This window comes from Furipterus horrens, unplaced genomic scaffold, assembly GCF_987537825.1.
Source record: "Furipterus horrens unplaced genomic scaffold, mFurHor1.1.pri manual_scaffold_12, whole genome shotgun sequence".
Classification (NCBI taxonomy): domain Eukaryota; kingdom Metazoa; phylum Chordata; class Mammalia; order Chiroptera; family Furipteridae; genus Furipterus; species Furipterus horrens.
Genome location: NW_028327182.1, coordinates 71,756,230 through 71,769,998, shown reverse-complemented (window position 1 = coordinate 71,769,998; position 13,769 = coordinate 71,756,230). Strand labels below are relative to the sequence as shown.

Here is a 13,769-nt window from a genome sequence, read left to right as displayed (position 1 = left end):
AAGAACTTGGGACAATTGTAATAGCATAATAAATAAAATATACTTAAAAACATGGAGGATATAGACTAGAAACACCTTAGAATCTGAATTTAATTCAGTAATATATTCTCAAAGGGGGGAAAGAAAAGGTAACTTAGAATTTTAAAGATAGTCATTATAGCAATACTTACAGTATTAATAACAATACTTAATATTAGAACTGCTACATATTAACCTATATTAAGTAAATACAGTAATTAACACCATATAAAACACATGCATTTTACAAGGGTCAAAAGAGAATGCAAAATAATAACAAAAATTTAAAAACTATGAGCTCTAGCAAGTTTATTTTAAGTATAATAAAAAAACACATCAACACAAGGGTTAAAAAAACAAAACAAAACAAACAAAAAAACACAACGTTTCTCCTGCATTTTCTTACTATAGGAAAATAGGGATTTCTACCTACATTTTGTTTTTACATCCTCCAAATCTTCTCTCAAAGTCTTCACTTCCATCACTTTGTCGTCATGTCTTTATATTTTAGTCAAAGATCTATCATTTTCTCCCTTAAAAACTCCACGGTAATCATCCTCTGGTTAAAGTTGGCTCATGGCATATTGCCACTAGTAAAGCATTCCTGCAGAAGCACCTTGCTGCAAGCCAGCCCAAATTTTTCCATGAATTTCCTTGCCTAATTAGCCTAGATCTAACCTGTTTTAAGAGATGGAGATCCAGAGACATGCTTGTTGTGGGTACAGTGCACCAACTGTAAGCAATGACAATTCATGGACAAGCTAAGTTAGCATTCTAGAGAAAGGCTCCTGACTTTGGGTTCAAGATGGTAGAGTAGGAAGATCCTGAACTCACTTTCTTTAATTGACACCAAAACTACAACTACATGTAGAACAGCCATCTCTGAGAATGACCTGAGGACTAACACAACAGATTTTCCACAACTGCAGATATAAAGAAAAGTCACATTGAGACAGGCAGGAAGGGCAGGACTCAGTCTAGCTAGGACCCACCCTACCCTCCAGTCCCTGTGCAGTGACCCACAACTATAGAGTTCCCACCTAAAGAGTGAGGGATCCAAGCACCAGCCTGGCGGAGCTACACCAGCAAAAGGAGCTCCCATAACATCTGGATTTGAAAACCAGTGGGGCTTATACCTGGCAGAGCCAAAGGGCTGTAGGAAACCAAGGCTCTTTCCCAGTGCCAGTGCAGAGGCAGCAGTTTGAAAAGCACATTGGTCATACATGAAGGTGATATACTGACTAATTTCAGGGCATGTGCTGAAGGGACCTGTTGGAACTTTTTCCAGGGTCAGAAGTGTTGGTGGGTGTCATCCCCCCTGCCCCTCTTTCTTTACTCTCCTTCCACCTAGCTGGTCTGATGGTGGCAGGAGCCATTTCTGATACTCTCCATTTACCTTGCTAACACTGTTCACCCACCCTGGCGATTCCCTGAGGACCCACACAGGCTGGAACCCCTCCAAAGTGGCTCCTGCCCTACCACAACCTGTGGGAAGCCTCAGCTGGCACCAGCACACAGCAGTGTGTCTGTAACAGCTGATGCTGGGGCTTGCAGCCAGCTACACTGAAGGCTGTCCTTCCCAACCACACTCCTCCAACAGGTGTGGCCAGGCCTCACAGCCAGCCATCCCAGGGACCAGCCTCACCTGCTAGTGTCCAGGGCAGCTGTGGCCCACCCACAATAGGATGCCACACTTGTCCTCACAGGGAATGCCTCTAAAGCACCTGGCTCTGGTGAAAAGGGAGGATTCTACCACTGAGCCCCACATAGGACACCTTCTAAATAGGACCCCCTTTTCAAGAGTAGGAGATGCAGCAGATCTATCTGACAGACAGAAACAAACAGGCAAAATGCGGAGACAAAAGAGTATGTTAAAAGCAAACAAACAAACACAAACCTAAGACAAAACCCTAAAAAAAATACTAAACAAAACAAGTAAGCTGTCTACTAGATTAAAGGGTTCAAAGTGATAGTCATAAAGCTGCTCATCTGCAGACAAGTAGGTAAACTTGGTGAGAACTTCAACAAAAAGATGAAAATTGTAAAAAACAAAACAAAACCTGTCAGAACTTAAGAATGTAACAACTGAAACAAAAAATACACTAAAGGAAATAAAAAACATCAGTGGTCAGGAAGACAGGATATGGGAAATCACCAACCCCCAAATGGAAGATCAAAAAGAAAAAAATTTTTTTAAAGAATAAAAAGATCTCTTCACGGATACATCTCCTAAAGCAAGAGAAATAAAGGAAAAAATAAATAAATGGGATTACATCAAACTGAAGAGTTTCTGCTCAGCAAAAGAAAACATCAGCAAGATGAAAAGGAAACCAACCATATGGGAAAACATATTTGCCAATGACATCACAGACAGGGGACTGATTTCCAAAATATATAAAGAGCTGATACGACTAAACATCAAGAAAACAAACAACCCAATTAAAAAATGGGCAAGGGACCTGAACAAACACTTTTCCGAAGAGGACATACAGAAGGTCCATAGACACATGAAAAAATGCTCAACATCATTAGCCATCAGGGAGATGCAAATAAAAACCACAATGAGATACCACCTTACACCTGTCAGAATGGCCATCGTCAACAAATCAACAAACAACAAATGCCGGCGAGGATGTGGAGAAACAGGAACCCTACTGCACTGTTGGTAGGAATGCAGACTGGTGCAGCCACTATGGAGAACAGTATGGAATTACCTCAAAAGATTAAAAATGGAACTGCCTTTTGAACCAGTGATTCCACTACTAGGATTATACCCGAAGAATCTTGAAACACCAATTCAAAAGAACTTATGCACTCCTATGTTCATTGCAGCACTGTTTACAATAGCTAAGTGCTGGAAACAACCTAAGTGCCCATCTGTAGATGAGTGGATCAAAAAACTGTGGTACATTTACACAATGGAATACTATGCAGCAGAAAGAAAGAAGGAACTCCTGCCATTTGCAACAACATGGATGGAACTAGAGAGAATTATGCTTAGTGAAATAAGCCAGGCAAAGAAAGAAAAATACCATATGATATCACCTAATACAGGAAACTAAAGAACAACACAAACAAACGAACTAAATAGAACAAAGAGCAGAATAGCAGTCAATAGGGGGGAGGGGAGAGGGAGAGAAGGGGGATAAGTAAGGGAAGGGATTAGTCAAAGAACCTGCATAAAAGACTCATGGACATGGACAACGGGGAGGGATATGATGGCGGGAGAGGGGGTGGGATGGGTGGGGGAGAGAAATTAGGGGAAAAGGGGACAACTGTAATTGAAAAACCAAAATAAAAAAAAATAAAAAAATAAAGTAAAAAAAAAAAAAAAAGAATAAAAAGAATGAAGATAGCATAAGGGACCCCTGGGACAACATCAAGCATACTAACGTTTGCATCGGAAAGAAAACAGAGAAAGAGACAGAAAACCTATTTGAAGAAATAATGGCTATTAACTTCCCTAAGTTGGCAAAGGAAACAAACATCCAAATCCAGGAAACACACAGAGTTCCAAACAAAACGAACCTAAAGAGACCCACAACAAGACACATCATAATTAAAATGTTAAAAGTTAAAGATAAAGAATCATAAAAGTAGCAAGAGAAAAACAACTAGTTACATACAAGGGACTGCCCATAAGACTAAAAGCTAATTTTTCAACAGAAACTTCTGCATGCCAAAAGAGAGTGACACAATATATACAACATGACAACAGGGAAGAACCTAAAATCAAGAATACTGGCAAGGTTGTCATTCAGTATTGAAGGAGATAGAGTTTCTCAGACAAGCAAAAGCTACAGGAGTTCATCACCACTAAACCAACATTGTAAGAAATGTTAAAGGGAAATCTTTAAGTTGAAAAAGACGAAACTAGAAATAAGAAAAACAAACAAACAAACAAAAACCCCTCACTACTAGAGAAAAACACATAGTAAAGGTAGGAGACCAGCCACTTCAAAGCTAGTATGAAAACAATTAAAATGGCAATAGTACAGATCTATCAATAATTACTTTAAATGTAAATGGACTAAGTGTTTCATTCAAAAGACACAGGGCAGATGAATGAATTAAAAAACAAGACCCTCACTTATGCTGCCTTCATGAGACTCATTTCAGATTGAAAGACAGACACAGACTGAAAGTAAAGGGATGGAAAACAATATTTAATAAAAACGAAAACAGAAGAAAAAACTGAAATAGCAAAACTAAAAAAAACTGTTTTATACCAGACAAAATAGATTTTTAAAACAAAGGCTATAAGAAGAGACAAAGTAGGACCCAGCAATTCCACTTCTGGGCACTTACCGGGAAAAAACAAAATACTAACTAGAAAGGATATTTGCACCCCTATGTTCACTGCAGCATTATTTACAATAGCCAACCTAGGAATCTATTGATAGAAGAATGGATAAAGAAGTGAAATACACAAACTGACACACAACACAGGAATAACACTCAGCCACAAAAAATAATGAAATCTTGCCATTTACGACAACATAGATTTAGAGGATATTAAGCTAAGTGAAATAAGTCAGAGAAAGACAAATATTGTATCATTTCACTTACTGTGGAATCTAAAAATCTAAAAAACTAAACAAATGAAGAAACAAAACAGACTCATAAATACAGAGACCAAATTGATAGTTGCTACAGGGCTGGGCAGTGGGGGATAGCCAAAAAAGTTAAGGGGATTAAGAGGTACAAACTTGTAAGTCACAGGGGTGTAAAGTACAGCACAGGGAATACAGTCAATAATATTGTAATAAGTTTGTATGTTAACAGATGTCAAATCACTATGTTGTATCAATGTCCTTAGAACAATCTTTTCCCAGTTGTGACACATTGTCATTGTCGAATTTGATAATCAGCCCTTTTCCATATGTGTTGTACACCTGAAACTAATATAAGATTGTATGTAAACTATACTTTAATTGAAGAGCTTTATATTCCAGAATGAAAAAATATATACTTTTTTAAATTTTATTTACTCTATTTTTAGAGAAGGGAAGGGAGGGGGAGAGAGGGAGAGAAATATCAATGTATGGTTGCCTCTTGTGCGCCTAATTTTACTCATTAACAATTTTACTTATGAAATAAAAGTGACAGATTTAAGAGATATACTACCTCAATATATATTAACTAATTTCTTCCTTGTTTGGATTTAATCCTCAATAACAAGATGTAACACCAAAAACAAACAAAAAAACCACAGGATAACCTCATGACAAATGCTAGTGCTATAGTAGTTAATCATTAGAGAATTCCACAAACATAATTATTACAAAATAAGTTTTTAATATTATATATGAAGAAAATGCATTTGCTTTGGTAAAAATTAGAGTAAGCGTAGTGGTAATGTCCTTCACAGAACAACATCTTTTTTTCTTTTTTAATAATTTATTAGAACAACATCTTATTAGACCCATTTTCTGAACATTCTAATTCCTAAATCAGAACCAATGTCCTTAGAACAATCTTTTCCCAGTTGTGACACACTGATAACCAGCCCTTTCTCATATGTGTCTTATTTGGCACATACTATTTAACATGAAGCACCTGAGATTTATTTTGTTTTTGAAGCTGCGACTTTGAGGACCTCTTAAAACAACTAGCCAAACCCTGAGGTGACCCAGGTTTGCTGTGGGTGCCGTCATTTCTCCATGTCTTGTGCTGAGTCACTGCTGGAGTCTTCATGTTACAGGCACCTCATTACCTTAGAAGACAGAGGGCGGCCCCACTCTCTACCCGCACTGGCCAGGATCCTGGCAGACTTTTCTGTACTGTTACAGGAGCAGCACAACAGAGAAGTCCCCCTCCCAAAAATAAGTTTTGAAGATTTAGTCAGATTTTAAGATTTAGAAATGCATTCTCTAGGTGTACAGAGTACTGAATCTGACCTGTACTGTGTGTGCTTCATATTAGGGTGTTGTTGTTCACATTTTTAAGAATTACAGCAGAGAACAGGAATCCAACCTAACAACGGAAGTAGGGAAGGAGCAGCACTTGGGTTCTACCTGTAGTGTTAGGATAAAGATGTTTCTCTTGTATAACTTAGCCAAGAGGAAAAACTGTGCTTGTCTGAATTTTCCCAGCACAGTTGCGCGCTCATCAGTAGGTGTGTCGTGCCACCACACCCGAGTTCTTCAGATGGCAAGCACGTCAGCATCAACTGCTTGCCTATCTGTAGTGTCAAACCCTAACCACCAAGTGCACTTATCACTGCTAAAACGAAAGGCTTCCCTCAAGTATGGAACGCCAAAACAAAAGTTAATGCGAACTCTGGGGTAAAAACAAGTATAAAACATTTATAAAATTAGGGTGTAGCAATTCTGGAACACTGTCTGTCTGCAAAGATTTTTAGGGCTATAAAGTTGAGACCAGAGAAAAAGGAGTGGAACATATAGATAAAAAGTGAGAAATCATAAAGAGAAAAAGCAGGCAAGTACTAATGAATTATTTATGTAGAGGAAGGGAAAAAATGAAAAACACTTGTCCCTGGGAAAACAACACATGGTCGACTATCATAAAGAAAGATATACTGGCTGGGGCACAGGGCAAAGCCCACACTTCATCTCACAGTTAAAAGGCCAACACAGCGTTCTTAGAGGCATGAGCAGTTGAGCACTGAATGCTTTCTCTCCGCAGCAGTGGTTCTTGTTAAGCGAACAGTTGTGAAAAAGGCCCCTACTCAAAAGCAGGCCTATTTAGACCGTGACCAGCTCACCACACAAGGTGTGAAAGGGCTCTACCCCGTCAGGTTCCTACATCTAAGAAATGAGTAAACAATATAAAAACTAAATTAGGACTCAAATCTGAGTGAGGAGATAAATTGTGGGAGGGAAGTTCCCGAGGACAAGAGCCTTGAGGAAAACCAGTGACAGTCTATTGGCTGTATTTACCAACACTGACTGCACAATGGATTCTTGGTTCCAAATGTTAAAAGTAAATTACCTAACACAAATGACTAATTTTATTGAGTGAGGGAAGATGCTGAATTATGAAATCCTTTCTTTTAGGCCGGATATATTTGAGTCTATCTTCCTCCCTGTTTTTGAATAACTTATGTACTGGATTCATTCTCAACCTGTTACTTTTTCAATTTGTCAATCAAATAAAGTATCTATTTGTCAAGCATTTTCTAGGCTTTTTCACTTTTTCTAATCAGTTTAGCAATCTTATTAATACATTCAATACCTAACTCTACTTCATTCTCCTTCACTAAATTATCACCAGGTAGGAGAATTTCATAGAAATATCACTGTGACTCAAGATAAATAGCATGGCTTTTCTCAGAACTGCCAGTCCTCTGTGATAGGTTTGTATTTGTGCATCAGAACTAGTTTGAAGCCAGCACTTAGCCTTCCTCTGAAACCCTTCTTAAAAATGCAATCTTCAGTTTTTTGTCTCATTAAGCTGACAAGCAGGACTAAAATATATAGACATAAGACACACTAGTATTGATTACAAACTTAAACTCAGGGCTTTAAAAACAGACAGAAAAGGTCTATGCATTCAAAATATTCTCCTTGCATTATAGGAGGAAAATGACTATGGGTGTTGTATGCGTTGTATGCATTTAAGACTTTTTATTCATTGTCCTGGCCAGGTGGCGCAGTTGGTTGGAGCATCGTCTCACGCACCAGAAGGTTGCAGGTTTGATCCCCAGTCAGGGTTTGGACAGGAGGCAATCAATTGATGTTTCTCTCTCTCTTGCCCTCGCCCCAATTCCTGTCTCTCTAAGATCAATAAACATATCCTTGGGTGGGGATTAAAGTAAATAAATAAATAAAAGACTTTTTAATCAGCATACATTGAATCTCGTTTTTTACCAAACGAGGACAAAATAACACACAACAGGCAAGCTACAGAAGACATATTGTAATTGAGTTCTCTTTCTAGGCAGGCCTTCTAAAGTGTCTGTATGGGGTAGAGGATGCCTTGAAAGGCAGATAAGACACCTTGACAGGGAGATACTACACCTTACTTTGAGGAAACTGATCAATATCAAAATTTAAGAGGTTCTCCATCAACTCATCCCCAAAATTTCCTTTAAAAATTTTCAAACTTTGGTGAGTCTTGACAAAGTAGATACCATACCACCTCAGTAAAAACTTAATTTTATTTTGAAACACTAGGTAAAATATACTGTTTGACTACTTTATCAGAGATGAGGATAATGTGAGCAGTCAATAATCTCACAATATCATCAACTATTTATATCCCATTTGCTTCCATAAGATCTGAGCAGTTCACTCTGTAGAAATGGACTCCAACTCCCTGGTACTTCCCTCTGAATGACCAGGAGCCAGCCTGTGCACATGCTCTTCTATAAGCTGATCATTTGATCCCCACGTCACCCTCCTGAGATCTTCCCTGGAATATGTGAGGCCACTTTGGGGTAAGCATCCCCAGCCCTAGGAATCTCTGGAAACACACATAAACACCCATGGAATCTGGAAGACACTATTTATGATAATATCTATGGTGACCATTATGAAATATATCACTGGGTAAAAGACTAGGAAAGATGATGGGCAAGTGATACCAGATAATCAATCTCCAGGGAAGGAGGAATAATAAGCCCTAGCTCTAAGACATAATATTTTATTAAATTAAAAACCTATGAGAGTTTAGGCACTGGTAGAACTTTTGGTGAAGCTGAAGTAAAAAGCAAACACAAACATACAAACAAAAAAAAAAAACAAACAAAGCTGGATTAACCCTTCTGCATGAAATAACCAAAAACAACAACAAACACCCCACAAAATATGTGAAACAACAGTTTTCAGAGCAGTGCACACTGGGCTATGAAAGAGTAATCTCTGGCAGATGGGAAACAAGCCCCAACTGCTCCAGCTTCCTGCACCCAGAGTTTAGAGGCTATGGAGCAGTTGCCCTGAGCTGAGGCTAGAGTCTGCAAGACAAAGCTCCAAAAAGGAGAGTGCAGACAGAATGGAGCTTGGAGATTCGCAAGGAAACTTCAAGGGTCCCCTAGAGTATTCAGCAGAACACTGACCAAGACAAACATGTAAGAAAACTGTCAAGGCCAGGGAAAGAACCACCAAAAGTTTAGAAACAGTGTCTGGTGTTCACACCGAGTCTCGAATATCAGCTTCCCATGAGCCAGATTAGAAAACCACAGGACACTGGGTATATTCAGGAAGATTTTGCCTCAGTAGTAGGAGCAATAGCCCTTGAAAAACACTGCTCTAGTTTTGCCTAACAAATCTTAAAAGCAAGACTTTAAAAACTCAAACTGTTTCCCAATAACTATGTCTGGAACAAAGTTTAAGAACATTTATAGGAGTACAAAATACTACATAAATCAAAATTCACAATGTTTAATATCCAATCAAAGACTATCAGACATGCAAAGAATGAAAATAAAACCCTTAATGGGGAGAAAAATCAGTCCGTCAAAAGCACCAGAATTGACAAAGATGATAGAACTGGCAGTCAAGGACTATAAAACATCTATTATAACTGTATCAAAATAAAGTTGGAGGGCCAACGCTCCCTGATTTCAAGATTCATTACACCTATACATATATGAACAATGATTTTTTACAAAGGAGCAAAGGCAGTTCAAAGGAGGAAAGGACAGACGCTTGAACAAATGGCACGGGAGCAACTGGATGTCTACAGGGAAGACACTGAACTTAGGTTTATACCTCACAACATATACAAAAAAAAAAGAAATACATCCAAAACAGAGTATAGACCTATATGCAAAACCTAAAACCCTAAAATGTCTAGAAGGAAATACAAGAGTATGTCTTTATGATCTTAGATTAGGCAAAGATTTCTCAGATATTAAAAGCACAACCCATAAAAAAACCAAACCATACAGAGACCTCACCAAAATTTAAAACTTCTGCTCCCTGAAAGAATAATTAAGAAAATCAAAAGACAAGCTGTGGGGGAGGTAGTAAAGGGTAAATGGGGTCAAATATATGGTGTCGAAAGAAGATTTGACTTTACCACTTTGAGTGGTAAAGACACAATGCAATGTACAAATAATGTATTACAGAATTGTACCAAAAATGAGAAAAAAAGACAAGCTGCAGATTGGGAGAAAATACAATTTGCAAGGCAAATATCTACTATAGGACTTGTACCCAGAATACACAATAACTCAAACAGAATACACAACAAACTCATAGAAAATAAACAACTCCATTAAAAAATGAGCAAAAGATTTGAACACACACTTCGTTAATGAAGGTATATGTAATAGGAATGGGCACGTAAAAAGATGCTTAGTATCATTAGGGAAATATAACTTTAAAACCCAATAAAATTCTACTACATACCCACTAAAATAGCTAAAATTGAAAAAACTGACAATACCAAATATTGACAAGGAAGTAGAACAACGTGAACTCTCATATACTGCTGGTAGATGTGCAAAATGGTGTAGCCATTTTGAAAAACAGGAAATGTTTTGTGAAGTTAAATATACACTTTCTATATGACTGTGAAAACCTACTTCTAGATAATTATCCAAAAGGAATAAAAATATATGTCCACACAACAACTTATTTGTTAATGGTCACAGCAGTTTTATTCATAATAGCCAAAAACTGGAAACCCAAATAACCATTAGCTGGTAAAAGGGTAATCAATTGTGGTACCCGTACCGCATAGCAACAGAGAAACAAAAAACTACTACCACACAGTAGGCATAAATCTCACAAGCTCTATTCTTAAGTGAAAGAAGCCAGGTATAAAAGATTGCAAAATTTATGGTTCCATTTAGATGAGATTCTAGAAATGAGAAAATACATTACAGAAAGCAAATCAATGATTGCCAAGAATTGGTAGTCAGGGAAGAGGAATGAATGCTAAGTGGTCTCCAGACACTTTTTACAGTGATGAAAATAGTCTATACCATGATTGGGATGGTGGCTAAACAAATTGTATACATTTGTTAAAACTCATTTAAGTGCACAGTATATAAAATTATACATTAATACCGTTACCTAAAACATACAATGAACTCACACAAACTTAAGACAAAGAAGGGACATATCCAGCAAACTGTAAAGAGTAGTCAGTCTTCTTTGGGTGGTGGGAACATAGGTAGTTTTACTTTCCTTCTTTGTACGTTTTTGTGGCTTCCATAATTTTATAAGGTAATTACTTATGTAAACAAAAAAACTTTAATTCATGTCTCTTAATAGGAATTGTGATATCATTAAATACCTAAAATGCGGGTAATATTAGACTAGTTAACAAATGTTATTCTTTAAAATCAAGACATTAGAAAAAACAGCCTGCTTGTAAATAGACTATCTAAATAGTAAAATGTACTTCTGACCATTTTTTCTGATGTTAGAAATGGAACAGCATTACTTTAAATTAAATGTAACAAAATTTCTTTGCTTGTTTTAAGTGCAACAAGTAATCACAAAGCACAGCAAGGAGAGGGTGGGGGTAGGGAGGGAATCTATTAACTGAAACTGTAATAAGAGTTTTCTATATAATGTAATGGGTTTATAACATTACTGTGTTCCATATTTGGAAGATGTTAAGTCATGTGGCCCTCAAAAACACATCTCTCTCTTAATTAGGTAACTTTGAATATCCTTCTAGGAGCTAAAGCCTGAAAATAAAATAAAAATCCCACAACCACCTCCTACTGTTCTTGTTGGAGGCAAATACTGGACTTCTATTATTTCCTTCATTGTTGACTCGGAAACAATTCACTGAAGTTGGATAACTGTGTTTTTAGACTACTGAAAAAAAACAACCAGGTAAGTGAAAGACAGGATGCTGGCCTAATCATGTCTTACAGTTCTCCTTGTCTATGAAAATTCTGCATTTGTATCTCCATGAGAACTCTAACAAGCTCTACTTTTTGTCATACATGGTGTCTTACCTGGTAGAGCTCTTCCAGGTTGTATCTGATGGAGGTACTGCTTTGTATGGCTTTCACTGCCTCATGAAGCTTCTGCCAGGTGTCCTGAGTGTAGTTATCAGGCAATTTAGGTCTGTCTGTAAACCCAGAGAGTCAGTGGTGAATGAAATCCATGCTAACAGTCATACATATTTCAAAATATGGTCTACAAAAAAGTATTTTAATAGATATAGAGGTAAAAACACAGAAATTAGATTATTTCCATATAAAGTACTGTATTTATAAATTTGTTAATTACAGACTATGCAACCACAATGTATTTGCTAAATACATTTGTATCAATACAGAATAAGTACACAGAAGATACAAGGTGGGCAAAAGTAGGTTTAAAGTTGTGGGTATGCGAAACAGTTCATTCTTGTATTACTACTTACTGTTGCATTATTTATTTGTATCACAACTGTAAACCTACTTTTGACCACCCCTGTATATAAATCTTCCTTTTACTTCAGCTGACTTTATAAATGTGTAATACTTAAAACTCTATACAACATTTAAAATTGACTTAAATTATTCAACGTTGGAAGATGAAGAATAAGCTTATAATTTCTACATCTGCATAAAGATGCTTACTTTGAGATAGTAACAGTGACAGACCGGTGAAAAGTTACGAAGTAATACTAATTACATCACGAAGAGCTTCAGTAGCTGCTACTTATTCTTGCTCGGCCGTGCGATTTACGATACCCGAATTATTTGGCCTAGTTTATTCCAATTGGAAAGTTGCTACCAATAAGCTCAACCCACAGTCCTCACGACAGCTTAAGTCGGCAGTGGGAAAGGCCGGCACCCTAACCCGGGGGACCGGGAGACCCCCACCTCACTCCGAGAGGCCCGGGGACGGGTGCAATGACCGCCAGCTAGGGAGGAAACTTCCAAACAGACGGCGTTCCAGCGGACGACACCCCACCCCCCACCCGCGCCCCAACCACGGCGCCGCCACTGGCGTCTTACGGCCACTCGGCCCAACGCCTCCAGTCCTGTGGGACTCGCAAGCCCCACTCCATCCCGGGCCACCCCCTGACTGCCTTCCCGGCCCCCAAGACTACTCTCTGTGGCCGCCTCCATCCCCTCCCCCCCCCCGGCCCATAAGATTTCTCCCCTCCTTAGGCCGCCCCGGGTACCAACCTCGGAAATTCTTGATCACTAGTTTCTTGGAGCCGCCGCTGCCCCCTGGCTTGGAAGTAACGGCGGCCGCGGCAAGGGACGCGGGCTTGGTAAGGCCGTTGGTGTGCCCGACGAGAGCCGAGAAGTTGCCTTTTCTGGGGGTCTCGTCGGCCATGGCTGCGGCCGGGAAGCAGTGGGCGCTCCGCCCCGTCCGGCCGCCTTCTCCGCCTCCTCCCTGAGCCTCGCGGCGGGGCCTCTCCCCTCCGCTCCCTTCAGTAACTCCCGGCCTTGTTTACGCCCCCCTGGCCCTGGCCAACCGCCGCACGGCCTCCACCAAGCCCCGGCTCCGTTCCGACCCCGGGCCAGCCCCGATCCGGCCCCTGCCCCTGCCCCCGACCCTACGCTCGCGAGGGTGGACAGTCCGTGTCAGCCGTGCTCCGTGTGCAACTTGCAAAAGTCGAGGGGGCGGTGGAGCACAAGCCCCGTCAGCTCAGGGGACTCGGCGCGCCCCGGGCCGGCCGGAGCACCCAGGGGGCGCGGACCAGGCGTCCTAGCCGAGGGGACCTGGGGGGAATCGCAGCACAGAGACCCTCCGCTTTCCTTAGCCCGGGCACGTCGCCATGCCGGTCCTGGGCTCGTGCTCCCAAGAACGCTCCGTCCGGAACGAACGTGCGGGGCAAGTTGGTTCAGGAGAACAGGACCGGAAACGGACCGTGGGCCG

General features: G+C 39.8%; 1 protein-coding gene across 1 annotated transcript in view; it reads right to left on the bottom strand.

Annotated features, from left to right (window-relative positions):
* CUL4A (cullin 4A) overlaps window positions 1-13,731 on the bottom strand; it is a 71,250-nt gene extending 57,519 nt beyond the window's left edge. Inside the window, exons 1-2 of the mRNA XM_090258096.1 lie at window positions 13,070-13,731; window positions 11,903-12,018 (exon numbers count right to left, since the gene is read on the bottom strand). Of these exons, the coding sequence (XP_090114222.1) occupies window positions 11,903-12,018; window positions 13,070-13,223 (270 nt within the window). The 5' untranslated portion in view covers window positions 13,224-13,731. The remainder of the gene's footprint in view (window positions 1-11,902; window positions 12,019-13,069) is intronic.
* Between the last annotated feature and the right edge of the window lie 38 nt (window positions 13,732-13,769).